Source organism: Melitaea cinxia, chromosome 4 (assembly GCF_905220565.1).
Source record: "Melitaea cinxia chromosome 4, ilMelCinx1.1, whole genome shotgun sequence".
Lineage (NCBI taxonomy): Eukaryota > Metazoa > Arthropoda > Insecta > Lepidoptera > Nymphalidae > Melitaea > Melitaea cinxia.
Genome location: NC_059397.1, coordinates 11724164 through 11744234, shown reverse-complemented (window position 1 = coordinate 11744234; position 20071 = coordinate 11724164). Strand labels below are relative to the sequence as shown.

The following is a 20071-nucleotide window of genomic DNA, read 5'->3' as shown; positions in this document are numbered from 1 at the left end:
GATCTGATGATGGAGAAGAAAGATAGTCGAGGGAACTCTTCAACAATTTATAGCAATTACCTGCTTATTGATCTTAATTCGTTTCTATTGATGAGAACTTTGCACCTGTATTAGTTATAAGTGCCATTACAGTCTGATGATGGAGACAAAAGATAGTCGAGGGAACTCTTTAACGATTTATAGCAATTACCTGCTGTTTGAACTTAATTCGTTTGTATCGATGAGAACTTTGCACCTATATGAGTTACAAGTGCCATTACAGTCTGATGATGGAGACGAAAGATATTCGAGGAATTACCTGCTGTGTGGTCATCGGTGTCACAGGACCAGGTTTGATGATGGAGCCCATAAACACTCGAGGGAATTTCTCAACAATTTACAGCAGTTACCTTTTGCTGTTTGACGACCGTTTTGAAATATGGTGCATGTGCCGCGTCGGCGGCGCCTAAACACTGACGGTCGCGGGTTCAATTCCCGCTTGGAGTGGATATTTATGTTTATACAAATATTTATTTTCAGTCTAGTTGTTAATCCTTGTGGTTCTCCCAACCTAGCCTCAGAGAACACGCTAGGCTGTCAGTCCCGGTTGTTATTACGTACACCTGATAGCGAACTTTACTCATAGTATGTCGACACGTTAGCGCAGCGGTCACAGCACTGGTTGTTGCGCTGGCGTTAGTGGGTTCAATCTCCGCGCAGGACAGACATTTGTATTGGCCATATAAGATGTTTGTCATGATCTGGGTGTTTGTGCTTGTGTATTGTGTATGTTTCCGGACCCCCGACACAAGAGAAAAAGCATCCTTGTTAGGTCTACCCATCACTAAAAATTGTAAAATAAAATAATTTTTAACAAAAAAAAAACCGACTTCTAACAGGAAACTAAAAAGTGAAAAATAAACTTACTTAGTACAAAGTAATTCGTATTTTGATTTAGTTAATCAGAAATGATTAAATAAATAATTTTATAATATTGAAGAAGTTTTCTGTTTGAAGTCGGTTTTTTTTTTGTTAAAAATTATTATATTTTAAATTTACATTCATCATCATCATCATTGTTCCGTTTGCAGAGTTATAAAATAAATAAATTTCTAAAATAGAAGCAGCCTATGTTACTCCTTATTGCATAAGATATATCCCAGTGAAAGTACCGTCAAAATCGGTCCACCCGTTTCAGAGACTAGCCGGAACATACCGACAGACAGACAGACAAAAATTGGAAAAATGTTATTTTGGTATATGGACCGTGTATACATCCGTATGCATTTAGTAAAAAGCAGTATTTTAATATAACTAAAGGACACTCCAATTTTATTTATTTGTATAGATTGTTTACGTAAAATATGTGATGTTTATATTATTATAATGTTAAAACTATAATAATATAACTTAAAATTGTATGTGATTTTGAATTATAAAAATAAGCGTATTATTATCTATTATATTTTATTGTATAGTACGACGAACGAGTAGTAGATACCCTGACGCCTTAAGACATCGTCATAAACAGAGTAGGGGAGAGGTTCCGTGAACAGTAGGTACTTAGTAACAGTTACCAAGTTTGACTTTAAACTTACAACTAAATTTACTAATCAATACCAGTAAAATTAAAAATTAATACTTTCAAGTACCAAGATTAGTTACGTCGGTACAAAATCGAGCAGATAGCGGTATCAATGTGTGCGTACGCGTAATGTTATTGTGTTGCGATTTAAATACCTAAACTTGAGCGAGTGAAAAATGTGATAGCGTCCTTAAGAGCCATTTCACAATTTTACGCTCTGCAAGTTTAGGTAAATTTGGTCGCACCGCGCGAGTCGTGCGAGCCGCGCGACCTTTGTGCTAGTAAGTATAGTATGACAACCAAAAGACCATCTTGATCATTTTCTAATGTATAATAAAAATCAATAACTATGGTATAAAATGTTTTTTACATAATTAATTTGTTGAAAATTTCAAGTATGTTATATATCAACAGTCAATAAATTTAAAATGAAAATGAAAAATCAATTTTATGAAACAATTTTTTTTAAATTGATTTAGTTTTTTCAGTTTACGAATGAATCTAATAGTTACGATATGAATAAAATAGCATTTTATGACATCGACACTGACAAACATATTAATTAACAAATAACAAGACAAACAGATTGAAATGCCTATTTGTATTGATAATGTGAGAAAAGAAGTGAGTGAAAGAGACGGCTGCGCAGAATTTGGCGTGGCCCTTACCTCTAAGAGCGCTAGTGCTCGACTGATTTACTGGGCTTGATGGGTGGTAATATATAATATCTTTTTATTATTTAATATAAAATATATTAAAAACGATTACATCTTTTTTTTTTTGGTATTCCTTAATGATGTAAGTTTACTTTGATGAAGATAGTTCGTTAAAATTTCTTAGTTTTCTAAGAAAAATATCGCTTTTAAAATTGTACTTATTTGGAAAATATTCGTAACTTTAAATTTTTTTATCGATGAATAGATACAAATGGAATAAAAATCTGTGATAGTCCTCATCAAATTATATTGCACATATAACGATATTTTTTAAAAATGGTTTCAATGTAGAGGTTATTGAAAAGTAGGACTTCAAAGTATACATTGCGACCGTTTACCCAGGGAGGAGGCTGATAAAAAGGTTAATAATTTTATACACATAATATAAATCAAAATTTTGATCTGACTATGGACTACAACAAAGGTTGCTCTATTATATTTCAAGAATATAAATTACATTATTGCATCCAACACTGAGATTAACGACGTCAAAATATTACAATTTCGCGGATTGTTACCGATTTTTGTGAAATGGCTCTTAAGAATAAAGTTTTCTACAAAAAATTTTGCAATTTCATTAGCACTTTTCGTAACAAGTGGACATGCTACTACAAATTGTGACAATTCGCATTGTACATTCAATACGTAAGAGTAATTATTATACATATCCCTATCTAGAGGTCCTACAATATCTAAAAATATTTATTCAAAAACCGTGTGGGCTGTTGTAGTCACAACCATTGGCTCTTTTATATACGAAGAGTATTTTTGTGTCTGGCACGTGTGACACTTTTTGCCAAAATTGTGTATATCTCGTTCCATATTAGGCTAAAAATAATATTTTTTAATTGTGTTCAACATCCTAATACCCGCGTGGCCACTCGTGGGTAAGAGATGAAAGTCATTTATAATAACCCTTATATCATCCTTATTAGTAACTTACAGAATCGCGGTCCAGACCATGTTTTATCATTCTTTATTTCTGTCACTATCTCTTTAATAAATTCGTCATTCGAACTATCTTTAATAAAGTAAACTTCATCAATATTATTTAAGTGACAATATTGTCCGAGCTCCCTCACAAATGCGGCTGGCGTCAATTGCGATCGAGATGCCGGATTTATAAACAACGTCATTTGTGACGGTACATACATTAATATACGCGCATTACTTAATTTTATGCTATCATTATTTAATAATAACTTATTCCATTTAATGATATTCGTCATTCGCATTTCGACAGATTCTTTCGGCTTACTATGTGTTTCCACAACTTTTGGCTGATCAGATCCGTCGTCAGTGGAAATCATATCATCCGAAGAATTGTTTCGCAGTAATTATCTTGTTTGTGCTCTTGTCATTACGCACAATAACACTTTCATGCATCTCATTCAAATCCTTCGACGACAAGCATACTCGAGATAATGCGTCTGCAGCAGCATTACCTTTCCTAGGCACATAACTAATCTCGTTGTCATACTCTTGTAAAACTAACCTAAACTTTAATAACCTACTTGAGGGGTCTTTTAAATTAAATAGATATACTAAGGGCTTGTGGTCTGTATAAATCTTAAATTTGCGGCCGTATAAATAAGGTCTAAAATGCTTTATCAAGCAACTCTTTTTCTGTAGTCGGGTAATTCGATTCTGCCTTATTTAAACTTCTGCCAGCATACGCAATTGGACGTCCGTCTTTATTAGACAGCACGGCTTCTAAACCGTAACCTGATGCATCTGTTTGTAAGCTGAACATATTATTATCCGAAAAATTAGGATATTGTAAAATTGGAGGAGATATTAAGCTGTGTTTTATTTTTTCAAAGCTACATTGACACTTTTTATCCCATTTAAAAATAAGATTTTTTTACATAACTGATTTAAGGGGTAGGCTATATCAGCAAAATTATTTATAAATTTCCTATAATAATTGGCGAGCGTCACAAAGCGCTTTACCTCGTCTACTGTTTGAGGGACGAGACAATTTTTTATAACATTTATTTTTTCAGGATCTCTAAAAACACCATCCAAAATCACATGCCCTAAATGTAGCATATCCTTCTTTAAAAATACACATTTTGAAGCGTTTAACTTTAGGTTTACTTTCCGAAGTAATTCAAAAATGTCTAATAGGTTTTTGTTATGACGATGCAGCGATTTACTATAAACAACTAAATCATCTTGATAAACTAGGCAATTTTTATAACTGTCTCAATTATATTGTTGGCGCCATTGCTATAGCCATCATTCTGGAAAATGAACTAGGACTGGTTTTGAGCTCCATGGGCTTCCTAGACATTTGATCCCGAACAGAAAGCTGTATACTTCCTACTTTCTTAATCTAAATGAACATTATAAAACGCTTGATGAAGATCTAAATGTCTAAAGTAAATACATTCTTATAATGATTCTAATATCTCTGTAATATTAGGAAGCGGAAATTTATCATTTTCGACAATGTTATTCAATTTTCTATAACCTATAAGAAAAACCTCCATTTTTTTAACCAATCGCATCTAATTTCTTAGGGACTCAAAAAATTGGACTAGACCAATCGCTCGTACATGCTTCTATTATACAATACCATTAAATGGTTTCATTAAGCTACTAGCTATAAATACACCTTCACTTATATCGCAAGAACATACAACGCTTTCTTGTAATCTATTTGTTTATATACCTAGAATGAATGGATTCCGATCTAGCTGGTATAATAATATTATTCATATAATGATTACTAATAGTAATTGGTAAAACTATAAAGTTTCCATCTAATTTATGAAGCGTGGGTGTATTATTACTATAATCTAATAATGATTTATGTTTTCGTGAGAAATCCTCTCCAATAATTCTATTCACTGAACATGGCAATGTTTTAAAAATATAGAACTTATGAGCAAATGTACGTAGCAATGCAATAGCAATGTACGTAGTATATTTTAAGTTCCAAGGTAATAGTGGCACTGTGTTTTCCCTTAGTCGCCTCTTCGACACCTACGGAAAGAGAGGGGGCGGCTATATTCTTTAATGCCGTAACCACACAGCATTCTGCACAAACCTTGCGATGTATAACCACGGGCAGTGCTTCTTGGATTCACTTGCTGATTACCATGCATTTGACCTTTGCTTGACTGTCACCTAAAAGTTCGACTACGCTGAGTTCTAAAATAGTTGTTCGAAGGTCGCCTGTAATTATAATTATTTTTATTAAATGCCCTAATTTCACCTTCAAGTAACGAAGGTACCTCACTCTCCTGATCTACAGCTATTGGATTGCATCCTTTAGAGAGTTGAAATTTCGGGCCGTAATAATGGTACCTAACCGACGGTTCCGCAATCCTTCGGCAAATCGTTTTATAGTCTGCTTCTCGTCAATAGATTTAAAACTTTATAATTTTCAGGCTTTTCATCGAATTGTGAAATGGTCAAATCTACGAACAACTCGGTAATAAGTTTCCTGTATTCATCAATAGATAGGTTATTTTGAGTACAAGAATGCAATCTACTTTGTATCGCAGTAGAAGTTTTTTTTTTATTCATGCATTCCGTGACGCATTTTTTAAAGTGTAAATTAATCAAAAATTGTTTTGTACATAAATAGTTTGGATAGTATAATTCTTTGTCAAAACGTATAACCAATGTTTGGTATAATTTATTTATCTTTATTTTTCTAACATTCCATTCGCATGACATCATTTAATGACCTTAGAGACAGTTAATTAAACGTGACAAATAAGAAACATATCAATTACGGTAATATTAATCCCACCAAAAACATTTTCATGTAAAATGTTGCCAAGACGAGATCATATGGCTCGCACTGTCAAAAAGTTATCAGATCTCATGTAGAGCCAAGCTTCTAACCCTACACGCCCTAACTCTACAAACCCTAACTTTACAAACTCTACACCTTAGTCAAAATACGTGGCTTGGCCGTTTCGCTACCGTCACGTAAGCCCCCAGATTATATAGTTTTAGGAAGAAATTATATCATTTATTTATTTATTTATTTATTTAGGATCACCAGTAATTGTTAACACTAATTACACAATAACGTAAACCTAATCTTAATAAATACTTTAGAGCTAAGTGTTACAATTTATTAAGGTGAACACCACATGCAAAAAGAAGCGTTACATTCCAATATAAAAAAAAAAACATATTTAAAATGTATAAAAATCAACAGTCACCAATCATACATAAGAAGTAGCCATCTTAACAATAATTCGTCCATGTCTCGCACAATTCCCGTCTGAGCTTGGTAAATGAGTCGGCAAAGACGTCGATTTTAGTTTCGTTAAGGAGTCTAGATAACCTCGGTACCAATGAGTTGGCACCCAGAGTTGTTTTGCGAAAGGGCGGGCACAGCGGAGTAATAGGAGTACGAGGATAAGTTCTCGGCACACGGAGTTGGAACCTCTCAAGCAGCTGTGGACAATTTATGGCGTTTTGTAAAATTTTGAAAAGAAAAGAACAATCAAGTAAAATTCTGCGGTTTTCCAATGAGATCATTTAAAAAAAAATTAATCGTTTTTTATAGGACAGCGTTTCCCTTGAAACTTTGTTCCAAAATGTCAAGTATGAGACAAATCGCTTTTGTATGCGCTCCAATTTCAAAGTATGAACTGCAAAATGAGGCCTCCAAACAACACTACAGTACTCAGTCAAACTTCGAACTAAACTATTGTAAAGAATAATTCTTGTACTATTATTTTTGAATACTCTTACATTACGAATCAAAAAACCTAACATGCGATTAGCTCTTTTGGAGATATACTCAATGTGATCCGTGAAGGTTAACTTCCTGTCAAACGAAACACCCAAGTCCTTAATAATATTTGTCTTTTGTATCATATTCCCCCCAATATAATACTCCGATTCGACTGTATTAATTCTCCTTGAGAACCTCATATGATAACACTTTTTAGTGTTTATTTCCATACAATTAAGCTGGCACCACACGACCAAACGGTCTATGTCGCTTTGTAACAATTTCACGTCATCGATGGAGTCAATAGTTTTAAGGATCTTCAGATCGTCGGCATACATAAATGGGGTGGAGTGAAGGAAGCAACCTGGAATGTCATTAACAAAGATATCAAACAAAAGCGGACCAAGATGAGAGCCCTGTGGTACTCCTGAAGTTATCTCGTAGGAAGATGAGTGGTAGCCATTGACAACTACATAGAAGCTACGATGTTGTAAATACGACTTGATCCAAGGAAGAAGCGATCCACCAATTCCATAGGCAGATAATTTGCGTATAAGTATGTCATGCGAAACTCTGTCAAATGCCTTACTGAAATCAGTATATAGGACATCAATTTCCCTATTTCTGTCCATTGCCTCAACAAGGGTGTCAGTGAATAGAGCTAGATTTGTGCACGTCGACCTTGATTTTACGAAGCCATGCTGATGGTCGGAAAGATGGTGACTTAAATGATTAAATATGAAAGGGTACACAAGTGCCTCAAAGATTTTGGGAAACACTGATAGAATTGAGATAGGTCTGTAGTTTGAAACTATTTCTACCTTGTCAGACTTGTAAACAGGCACTATTTTCGCAGATTTCCATTTAATAGGGAAAACGCCTGTTTGAAGAGACCTATTAAATATCAGAAAAAGAGGAAACATTAACTCGTTAGCACAGGCTGTAACAAATATTGTTGGAATGCCGTCAGGCCCTGGGCCCTTATTTCGATCTAATGACTTTATTTTTCTTAATATACTATGTTGGGTAATAAAGGGGACATTTAACTCTAGACTATAGTTACCAACATTTTTCCAATAATCAGACACTGTGTCGAGGCTATTACCACCACTACTATTGCGGTTCACATTGTACGTAGCAGCAAACTGACACGCAAAAAGATTACAAATCTCTACACCATTGGAAGTCATCACGACACCGTCAGTCATTGTGTTTGGATACTTGCTTTTACAATTTTTTTTTGAGTTCGTAAAAGACCAAAATAATTTCGGGTTTCTTTTAATATTAGATTCTAATAAATTAATATAATTTTTGTACAATGACTTTGCCAATTCCTTGCAGCGTTTACTCAAAAGTGCTAATTCTATCTCATCTAGCGGATTCTTATATTTTTTATATCGTTTTCTAATCTTGATCTTTTCACGTATTATTTTTTTAAAGGTTTTATTAGGCCATGGTGCTGATAACTTAGTGGTAAGCAATTTTTTAGGAACAAAATCATTGATAACCCTATACACAATAGAATAAAAAATTTCTACCATTTGGTTTACATCCATTGTTTGATCAATAAGCTCATCCCAATCAACTTTAGATAGTTCATCTCTTATTTGTACGTAGTTAGCTTTGTTAAAATTCAATAGCCTACCATTAGGATTGTATTTGAGACTCGTTTCATGTATCTCGAAAAGTGAAATCTCAAGCGGGGGATGAAGCCTATCAACTCTACTTAAGATATCCGAAGATACCACCACGTCGCATTGCGTGGGTGGTATGTTAGTAAAAATCAGGTCCAGGAGATTACCAGATGAATTTGGCATACAATTTATCTGAGATAAGCTATTCATGTGCAAGAAATCAATCAGACTCCGACAGAGGGGACGTACGACGTAATCACTGGATAAATCATTTACCAAGCTCCAATCAATCCCACTCAGGTTATAATCACCAACAATACAGTATAAAGTCTCACTACAAATTTTGTTTTGAAGTTCAAGCACTGATGTACAGTTATTCACAAAATACTCCAACTTAGCCTTACTAACAGGAGGTGGTAAATAAATTGCACAGAGAGCCATTTTATGAGTCTTATGATTAATTGTTAAATCCAACATAACCCAAACATCCTCACATTTACATTCCCACTCGACTTTGCGAGTCGAGACATACCTTTTTAAAACGGCAATAAGAACACCTCCCCCCTCCTTGTGATTATTTATACCCGCACTTTCCCGATCCCTTCTATATACTATATACCTGTCATCAAATAGCTCTCCGTCCAAAACAGTGCCGTTCAGCCAAGTTTCGGTAAGAATTATTACATCATATTCTGAACAACTAATTGCATTAAGAAAATTGTGAGTTTTAGTTCGCAATCCGCGAACATTTTGGTAATATATTTGGAACATTATTATTAATTACTAAAATTAATACATGCATAACGTTTTTACAACTAACTATAAAAAAGGGTACAATAATGATAACAAAAATTATGGTAGATTATTCAAACTGTTAATATTCCTAATGATCTTATACTCTGAGTGTTCTGTTTTTCGCATATAGACACGTCCACTCCGCACCCAAACGTATTTGTACCCCTTGTCTTTAGCAGCTTGTCTAGCTGCTGCGTGTAAGGCCTTGTTTGTAGCAGAGAGGTGTTCGCAGATGAAAATTGGCGACTTAGGTCCAGGTAGCCCGGCGTGCGAGCTGTTAAGTTTGTCGTTTGGATTGAGTTTATTATATTTGATTGCTGCTGCCAAGTATTGGTCTCTCTTTTTTGAGGAGTTAAATTGCACTATGATTGACCTGGGTCGAACGGAGTCTTTTTTAAGTTTAGCAATACGAGTGTAGTGCGCAAGGTTGTCTTCCGAGATATTACAGTTAATTGTTTTGCCTAATTCAATTACAAGATTCAGTAAATTTTCATCTTTTTTTTCGGGCATACACTGAATCTCAATATTAGTCATCCGTGAATTTTGCTCCAACTGGTTCACTCGACTGGTAAGGTCATCAATTTTAGACTGCATTGATCCGTTTTCTTCTTGTAATTGCCTCAATTTGTCCCTAGTATCCCCGTTATCCTGTATGATGGTTTCGTATTTATGGTTTATAAAATTCATAGATTCCTTCATTTCACAAATTTCTTCTTTCAATGGTTTTCATTCTTTAGTCAAAATATCTCCAATGGAGTCACGAAATTTTTTTTGCATATCCATCATGACATTTTCGATAATTTCTTGCATTTCATTCTTAGTTATGGGTTGGTCATTTGAGATATTCGGTGGTGAATTCAATGCCTGTCTCTTACCCGGTCTCATGGTAATATTTGGATTATAACGAACAGGGGTACTATCGTTATTACTACATTTTTGGGTGCAAAGAGGACATATCCACTTTAAGGTTGTAGATTTGTTGTCGCTGACATTGCTCGAGACAGATAGGCATTCGTAGTGGAACGCTTTAGAGCACTTAGCACATTGGGTATAATTATTATCTTGCAATCCGACATCACAGCATCCCCACAACAGTTCGTTGTTAACCTTTTTTGGAGACATTATTTCCCAAGAAGGTTAAAAAAAACTTTGTATTTAATATTAAAAAATAAATAAATCTATACGTATAATAAATATAAAAAAAATTGAAAAGAAGAATGACAATATTAATAATAATAGTTACAAAATGAGAAAAAAAAATTATACACAAAAATAATACAAATGACTTAGTTACAAGAAAGTTAAAAGAAAAAAAAAAACACTACGAAACAATGACAGAGATTATAAACTTAATATTTACAAATATATATTTAACAAAAAAAAAAAAAAAAACTAAGTGAATGGTATTGTGTAATTTGATCTCGGATAGATGCAGTATATTAAAGCAGTTTGTGGACATCACCAATCGGACATTTGTGATCAAACCGATTCAACAAAAATTAGCCCCACAATTGAGAATACATAACAAATTAGTTGGTCAAGGTCCAAATTATATCGTATTCAACCGCTGGTTAGTTTAGATTATGTTCTTTGATATAATATTTATAAGTACCCGCACAACACTCAGAATTTCAATGTTTTATCACTAAATCACAACAAATCTTTAACTCGAAACGTATCACGACAGAAACCGTGTAGTAAACACTAGATTACTATTACTTATTGGTAAACAAAGTCGTTTTATACACTTTTATGACGTAGAAAACAGCGGAGCAGCGAACAACACAACTTATTCGTAATACCGTATCAACTCAACTTCCTCCTTAAATAATATATCATATATATATTAATAATATATAAATACTTTTTTATTATATGAAAATAAGTTGCATAGTTTTAGGAAGAAATTATATCATATATTAATCTATACATAATTTAATAATGTATAAATAATTCAATGATAAATAATCTACAGTTAATGTATTGAACCACATTGATGTTTAATATTTGCACCGTAAGGTAGATGCCGCATTGGCGCAACGGTTACAGCCATGGATTGTACCTGTTGCGCTGGCGGTTGCGGGTTCGATCCCCGCACATGACAAACATTTGTATTGCCTTTTGTGTATTGTTGTTTGTGCAGTCCTTGTGAGTCTCCCCACGTGCCTCGGAGAGCACGTTAAAACGTCCGGTCCCGGTTGTTATCATGTACACCTGATAGCGATCGTTACTCATATTAGGGAATATATCCGCCAACCCGCATTGGAGCAGCGTGGTGGATTAAGCTCTGATCCTTCTCCTACATGGGGTAGGAGGCCTATGCCCAGTAGTGGGATATTTCAGGCTGAAGCGAAGGTAGAACATGTTTGGACTATACTAATGTTAATCTTGTACAACTTCAACACCATGTTCTTGCAAATAAACAATTATTATTATTATTATTATTATTCTGGATGTCACTCCACCCGCTTAATATATAATAGATACATATATATTAATCACTACTCATATAAATAATATAGTAAATTTACTTACACTTTCATATATAAATATAAGCGGGTAGAGGATTACACCCCGGCAGGGAGATCAAACGGCCGGGGGTTAGGGCTGTAGGCTGAAAAACCGGCGGACAATCCTAGCAGAGTCAAGTAACACCGCCTTTTGCATCCTGGCTGCGAGCGAACCATCCCGGATCCCCAGTTGCCTCAGATGGTGAGCGAGGCTAACCGGGATCAAACCGTTGGCAGATATTACGATAGGGATTATTTCAGCGGACTCCACATCCCACATGTCGACAGTCTCGTGCGCCAGATCCAGATATTTACGTTTTTTCTGTTTCGGCTTTCACGAGGTTCTCGTCATGCGGGATAGTGATTCCACTAAAAACACCCTCGACCGTGCCCTGTCCATCACCACGATATCAGGCTTGTTCGCCAGTATCGCCCTGTCTGTGGCTATAGGCAGGTCCCAGTAGAGCCGGACTCCGTCGCGTTCAAGTACCAGAACCGGTGAGTATTGGTAATACGGCATCCTCTGTTTCAGGAGATCGTACATAAGAGCAAGCTCTTGGTGGAGAATCCTGGCCACTTGGTTGTGTCTGTGCAAGTACTCAGTATGTTTAACTTTATACTACTTTACACGAAGAAAAATATAAAATACATGTTGGATCAGACAGATATGGGTCAATTAATTAATAATTGATAATAATTTTTATTCACTGCATTTCAAAAGATTTTTCGATCGAATTAACGAAGGACCAATAAACCGCAATGCTTGAAGACAAAAGTCTTCGACCAATGCGTCCTGCCTGTGTTAATCGTTACCAATCATAATAGGCACTAGGTTTAGCGCAGTTTTGAGGTCACTTTTGCCATTTTTGAAAAGTGTTCTAATTTAAGGTAGGGCTTAGGTAAGGGCTTAGGTATTTTTTTTATTTCTAAATTCAGGTCGTCTATCTTAATACGAAATTCATTGATTAATTTTAGCTCTTCACTTTTATATTCTTTAATTTTATTCTCTATTTGATTTATTAAACTTTTTTATGACAATTATATCGAGCTACATTCGCTTAATTTTATATTACACTAGCTTCTGCGCGCGACTTCGTCCACGTGGAACAGAGGCGCGCGCAATACTTGATCAGTATTTTGCTGCGATGTTATTTTAAAATTGCGATATCTCCTGAGATACCCATTGAAATCGAATTATGTAAAAGGCTATTTCGTTTTAAATTAAATACTTGTGATTAATAACGTATTTATATAGACAAGGATTAATATCATGTTTATAAAAACATCTTCGCAAATAATGCATTATTTTTGAACAAACTTATAAACATAATTACATAAAAAGGGTTATAGTGAGCCAATCTTAAAAGATAGATATATGCTGTCGCAGACTTTTTTTTTAGAAATTTTGAAGAGAATCAATTCTGTTATTTTTGCGAAACTTTAAATGTTTTCACAGCGCACGCAGCGGAAGGTCTCAAAAGGCAAAAAGAACCCCTGATTTTGAAACATTCTTCATTGGTGCTCCGCTCCTTTTGGTCTTAGCGTAATGATATATAGCCTATAACCTTTATCGATAAATGGACTATATAACACTAAAAGAATTTTTCAAATCGGACCAGTAGTTTCTGAGATTAGCGCGTTCAAACAAACAAACAAACAAACAGACTTCAGCTTTATAATATTAGTATAGATAATATGTATAAGTTTCATATCTAATCTACGTCTAGGACCATTTATACAAAAATATTTACAAATAAAATATTACATTAACCAATAAAAACAGTCAGACTTCAGAGTCTAACTCGGATAAGTGGCTTATATAGGTACTGGTCATGCAACTGAGCCCAATTTCAATGATGAGAAATAAGTACGATAGTCTCATAATTTTTCATTCGCATCAACGTCGCTGTACGTCACTGCTATCCATGGATGCAGTCACGTAGCACGGTGCGTAGTGCGCACGGCGCACGCCGGTTGAGTGATGTTTATTTGTAACTGATTATATTGAGTGACTTTTATTTTAATTGGTTATATTTTAAAACATAATCTATCGTTTTGTCTCTGGTGGCCGTAAATTAAAAAGAAAAACGAAACCATTAAGCCGACGTACCACCACTACTGTAGTTGCATGGCCTGTGTATAGGACCGTACTATTAACCCTAGTCCCTACGGTCTTATATACAGGCCAGGAAACTAAGCCCAATTTAAATGATGAGAGATTAATAAGATAATATCGTAACTATTTGTTCGCGTGAACGCTGCTGTACGTCACTGCTATCGCTGTGTGCGATCACGTGGTACGCTGGTGACGCTTCATTGTAAATGGATATATTGAGTGACGTTTCATTGTAATTGGTTATATTTAAAAACATAAATGCGCTATGTGTGATAGAAAAGAGACAGAATGCTATTCTGTTTTCGTTTCACAGCACACCAAACGATCGTCATGCCTCCAGCGGCTGTAAGACATTACGCTGAAATATCCCCACCACTTGTAGCATAATAAACGAGAAACCAAGAGGAATATTGGTTTTATTTAACTGAAAGAATTCTACTAGACAAATATAATATGACTTAAATTAATAATAATAAATAACAAAGTATGACAGTTGACACGTTTGGTTTTAACAATACTACGGAGATCGTATACACGTACATGGCGCGGAGGTCGCATATCACCTCATTCTCCCCCGGTTCAGTTTTCACTCTCACTCCCATCAACCACAAAGTCCACTAGGTAGGAGGGTAATTTTCGCGTCCTATTAGATCTCCTGGGGAGTCCAGTCCGAAGAACTGGCGAAGTCGTCGACGGCTCTCCTACACGAGGCGGTGACGAAGGAGCGATATTTTCAGGTGGAGATGTGGAGTTATTTTCAGATAGAAACCTGAGATTATCATCTTCGGAGGCCATTTCAAAGTTATCGTCGCTGCTATTATCAGTGATACTGGGGAAAGGAGCCAATTGACGGTTTGATACCGTTGAGGTTTCGCCATTATCCCGTCTTATGAGAGAGTAGTAGGGATTGGTCTCTAAGAGCTCGGCTTCCTCGACAAGAGGGTCCGTTTTTGAAGAACGGACGTTCTTTTTAAGTAAGACCGGTCCCGGTGTGAGCCAAGATGGCAGTGAATCTCCGTTCGGGGATCTTCTCGGGTATGTGAAAAGTTTTTCGTGCGGGGTAGCGTTTGTTGCCGTACACAGGAGGGAGCGGACACAATGCAATGCGTCCTTCAGAACTACTTCCCAATTTTCCACCGATAATCCCTTTGACCGAAGGCTGAGTTGAATAGTTCGCCAGAGCGTTCCGTTTAGTCGCTCCACTTGACCATTACCCTGGGGGTTATAGGGCGTCGTTCTGGACGAGGCTATATTTGACTGTCGTAGAAATGATTTGAACTCTTCGGACATGAATGACGACCCTCTATCACTATGAATGTAGAGAGGTTGGCCAAATGTTAGAAAAAGATCTTTGAGGCAAGTAATAACGGTGGCTGAGGTCATATCCTTGCATGGGTAAGCAAAAGGAAATCGACTGTACTCATCAATAATTGTAAGTATATACTTGTTGGCTGTTTTAGATGGTAGTGGTCCTTTAAAATCTATGTTGATCCGTTCAAACGGCGACGTAGCTTTTATCAATTGACCCTTGACCTTTAGAAATCTCGGTTTTATTTCGGCGCAGGTAGGGCACGAGGCGGTCATCTCCTTCACATCATTAGCCGAGTAAGGCAAGTTTTTAGATCTTACCCAGTGATACATTCTAGTTACTCCCGGGTGGCAGAGTGCGTTATGTAGTTCTTTCAACTTGTTTATATTCATGTAAGCGCATACGCGAGATAGAGCGTCCGCAGCAGCGTTTTCAGTGCCTGGTCTATAAACTATATCGTATTTGAAGCAAGACAGTTCTAATCGCCAACGTTGGATCTTCTCATTTTTTATTTTACTGTTATGATCTTGATTGAACATGAAGGCCACCGATTGTTGGTCAGTTATAAGAAGAAAATGTCTGCCGATCAGGTAGTGTCTCCATTTCTTTAGGCTCTCTACTATCGCACAAGCCTCTTTTTCGATTGAGGATTGTTTGCATTCCGAGTTATTTAATGTCCGAGAGAAAAAGGCAACTGGTCTTCCATGTTGAGTCAGGGTAGCCCCTAACGCGAATTCCGAAGCGTCTGTTTCGACTGTAAACATTTCATCATCATTAATGGCTACTAGAGCGGCTGCCTTGATATCTTGCTTGAGTTCTTCAAAACACTTGAGCGCTTCAGGTGTCAACGGGAAAGTTGTCACGCATGTAAGTGGCTTTATTTTTTCTGAGAAACGCGCAATCCATTTAGCGTAATGAGCAAGCATCCCTAGGACTCGTTTTAGTTCACTAGTTTTAGTTGGAGCGGGAAGCTCTAGAAGAGGTTTTAGTCTTTCCGGGTCAGGACTGATAGTATTATTTTCAACAGTATATCCAAGCAAATTGATTTTAGTCTTATTGAAAACACTCTTCCGTTCGTTTATAGTTAAATGATATTTATTAGCGGCGTCCATAAAGCGTTTTAAATTGTGGTCATGATCCCTTTGATCTTTGCCGCATACGGTTACATCGTCTAAGTAGGCGAAAGTTCCTTCTAGTCTCTCTTCTGTTATGATGAAGTCCAGAGTACGTTGAAAAGCCGCAACGCCATTAGTCACGCCAAATGGAATGCGTGTAAACTGGTACAATTTGCTGCATGCTTCGAAAGCAGTATATATCTTTTCATTTTCTAAGATGGGTATTTGATGGTATGCGCTCTTTAAGTCGATTTGACTGAACACTTTGAATTTTGATACTTTGTTCACGACTGATTCTATGTTTGGCAAGGGGAAGGCATCCAGATCGGTGAATTTGTTTATGGTCATGGAGTAATCAATGACAAGTCGTTTTCGATGAACCCCTCCTCCCGCTACGAGGACTTGGGCTCTCCAGGGGGAAATACTTGTTTCAATGACCCCGTCTTCAAGTAATTTAGACACTTCTTCCTTTATGAAGTCCTCATCTTCCTTATTGTAGCGCCGGCTTCTCACGGCGATCGGTCGAATGTTCGGCGACAGATTTGTAAATATGGAGGCTGGCGGCACCGAAGCTCGTAACACGTTGCATATCTCTAAAGGTTCGCCAGACCCACCAAAATTAAAATGAATGCTCGAGTGATGTTTAAGCAAATCATGGCCGACGATGACGTCAGCACAGAGGTTGTCGACAACTAGAAGAGGCGTTTGTTTGTAAGTATGCTTATTCATTGTAATGGTAGCAAAGCAGACGCCTTCGACAAAGGAAACTTGATTGAGAGAAGCGAGATTGACTGTCTGCTTGCAGGGTTTTTTGCGTAGTTTCATTATGCGAGCAACACTAGCATTAATAAAGCTGACTGAACTTCCTGTATCGACGAGTGCATCAGCCTTGTATTCGTTGACCATGATTGGAATTGTCGCACTCCTAAGGCTCAAAGGAGAGGCAGCAGAAATAGCTCTACTGTAGAACTGGTTGTTGTTAGAGGTCGTAGGATCTTCAACTGTCGTGAAGTTCAAGTTGATATTGCCCGATCTACAGACGCTTGCAAAGTGTCCTTTCTTTGAGCACTTTTTGCAGGTGGCTTTGTTGGCTGGACATCTGAATCTTGGATGAAGACTCCCGCCGCAAAAGAAGCAGGGTTTAGCCGGAGATGGCGTAGTCGGAAAAGTTCGTGACGATGGAGCTGCTGCTAGATTTTCGGATTCCTTGTCCCGTGAAGTACTTTGCGATATGGCAGTAAGCTGCGTAGAACTGATACCAATAGCAACTGCATCCTTCTCTGCCGTTTCCAGAGCTACGGCTTGATTAAGTGCTTCTAAGAGAGTGAGTTTTGAGTTTTCTAGTAACCGTTCGCGAATCCTTCGTGATAGTAAGCCGGATATGAGAGCACTACGAATTGCTTGGTCTTCATGCTCTTGAGCTATGACGTCTTCGAATTTACAATCTTTCGCGGAAAGTCGGAGAGCTCTAATATAGTCAGAGATCGTTTCGTCGGCTCGTTGCTTGCGGTTGAAGAGAATGTGTCGAGCTAGAATAGTATTTTTCGGTTTGACATAGATGTCTTCTAGAACTTTCATCGAATCTTTATAAGTGGAGCATGTTTTGATATGCTTGTAAATCGATGCCGATAAGTGATTAACTAGCAGTTTATGCTTAAGGGAGTCTGGTACATCGTCGGTAATCTCTTCTGCTAAGAAGCTTTCAAATGTCGATTTCCAGTGTACCCATTTTTCATCGGCGTCCGCGACATCAGGCTCGATGTCAAACTTATCGGGTCGCAGATATCTCGACAGTGAAGACATGCTTAGTTTTTCGTCAGGCATTTTCAGTTAAATAAATTGTAGCATAATAAACGAGAAACCAAGAGGAATATTGGTTTTATTTAACTGAAAGAATTCTACTAGACAAATTTATTATGACTTAAATTAATAATAATAAATAACAAAGTATGACAGTTGACACGTTTGGTTTTAACAATACTACGGAGATCGTATACACGTACATGGCGCGGAGGTCGCATATCACCTCACCACTGTAGTTGCCCAACCCAGCCCAACCTGTGTATGAGACCGAGATTAACCCTACAGAAGAAGACTGTCATTGTCACGCTGATAAATTCTACAATATTATCTGTGGTATATATATCATTATAGGTTGGGTATAAGGTCCTTGTCATTAAAATATCACTATTGTAGTGAATCACAATAACACACCAATCATCATTAATTTATTGGGTATGCTCCACTTAGCGACCACAACGATTGTAACCACGGCCTTATATACAGGTCAAGATAGTAAGCCCAATTTCAATGGTGAGAAATTAGTACGCTAATATCATAACTTTTGGTTCGCGCCAACGTCGCTTTACGTCACTACTATATATATATATACAGGATGTCCCGTATATATATATATATATATATATACAGGATGCCCCGTATGTAATGGACCAACGGATTATGGGGGGTAGTGAGACTTATTATCTAACAAAAGTATTAAAATTTATAGTCCTAAGCCTTGTAGTTCTTGAGTTATGCTTTATTTTCAAAATGTAGTGATAATATCATCCACATAGGCTAAATATTAAATTTCATCATGTCTGTTTTTTAATTTATTGTTATTTTTTGTTCAAGGTAGTTAAGAATACATAAGTGTTCCTAATTTAAATGATACTCAAGCATTATTAATAACAAAAAGTAAATTAGACCAAAAAATAAGTACAAATTTTACGTTTAAAAGTTTACGAGCTGAAATTTGAACAAAGCTGGTGTAAAAAAAAGTATGGTTACTTTATTTTAAAAACATCTACATCTCATACAAATAACAAAAAGGTATAACTCCGTGGTATAAACTATTTAAAAAATGTTATATTGGCGTACAGTGCTCAAACTTAGAAGTTATCAGGTAGTCAACTCATTATGTTATTTCGAGAATTATTGCGTATATGGACGCACGCTGGATTTTTTTTTTTGTATTGTTTCCGGCCAAGCATAGACGACACTTGAACCCACTCTCTTTTTCTTTAACTCTCAACTCTTTAAGTGACTTGCTTATAGCTCGGAACTACACACGCGTTTAACTTGATCCCGTCATTATGATATTATTCTTTACTGAAGTACGCTTCAATTAGACATTGATTTTGCTTGTGATTTGGATATGCTAGACGCACTGGTGTACCAAGAACTACAGTACATTGCATATTGAAGTGGAATAATTTACGCCCGTATCATGTACAGTGAGTGCAAGCATTATTTCCCGGTGATTATCAGCGACGAATAAATTTTTGTCGAGAGATGCTTAGTCGATGCCGACAAGATCAAATTTTTTAAACTCCATATTATGGAGCGATGAATCGTATTTTTAAAGAATGGGACTGTTTAACACAAGTGTGTACCGTGAATCCTCTAATAGTCCGAGAAGATCGCTTCCAGCACCAATTTGGAGTAAATTTGTGGGCAGGAATAGTAGATGGCAAAATCTTTGGTCCATTTGAATTGCCACCGAGACTTGACGGTACCAGTTAACTCCATTTTTTGAGACACGATCTTCCTAATTTGCTAGCAGATATACCGCGAGAAGTTCGCTAGAGAATGTGGTTACAGC

The 20071-nt window shown here is 36.5% G+C and overlaps 2 protein-coding genes and 1 long non-coding RNA gene across 3 annotated transcripts; all 3 read right to left on the bottom strand.

Moving 5' to 3' along the window:
• Positions 1–6415: 6415 nt before the first annotated feature.
• Positions 6416–8152, bottom strand: LOC123669890. The gene is made up of 2 exons (XR_006745820.1): positions 8056–8152; positions 6416–6705 (listed from the first exon to the last, which is right to left on the bottom strand). It is a non-coding gene; the product is annotated as an uncharacterized LOC123669890 (long non-coding RNA).
• Positions 8153–9474: 1322 nt separating this feature from the next.
• On the bottom strand, positions 9475–10116 carry LOC123670391. Its single transcript, XM_045603889.1, has one exon. It carries the CDS (start codon positions 10114–10116, stop codon positions 9475–9477), a length of 642 nt encoding a protein of 213 aa, XP_045459845.1.
• Positions 10117–14622: 4506 nt separating this feature from the next.
• LOC123670390 lies at positions 14623–18291 on the bottom strand. Its single transcript, XM_045603888.1, has one exon. The coding sequence runs from the start codon at positions 18289–18291 to the stop codon at positions 14623–14625; it is 3669 nt and encodes a 1222-aa protein (XP_045459844.1).
• Between the last annotated feature and the right edge of the window lie 1780 nt (positions 18292–20071).

Coding starts and splice junctions, on each gene's coding strand:
- LOC123670391 (XM_045603889.1), bottom strand. CDS start 10,116: ATGAAGGAATCTATGAATTTTATAAACCATAAATACGAAACCATCATA.
- LOC123670390 (XM_045603888.1), bottom strand. CDS start 18,291: ATGCCTGACGAAAAACTAAGCATGTCTTCACTGTCGAGATATCTGCGA.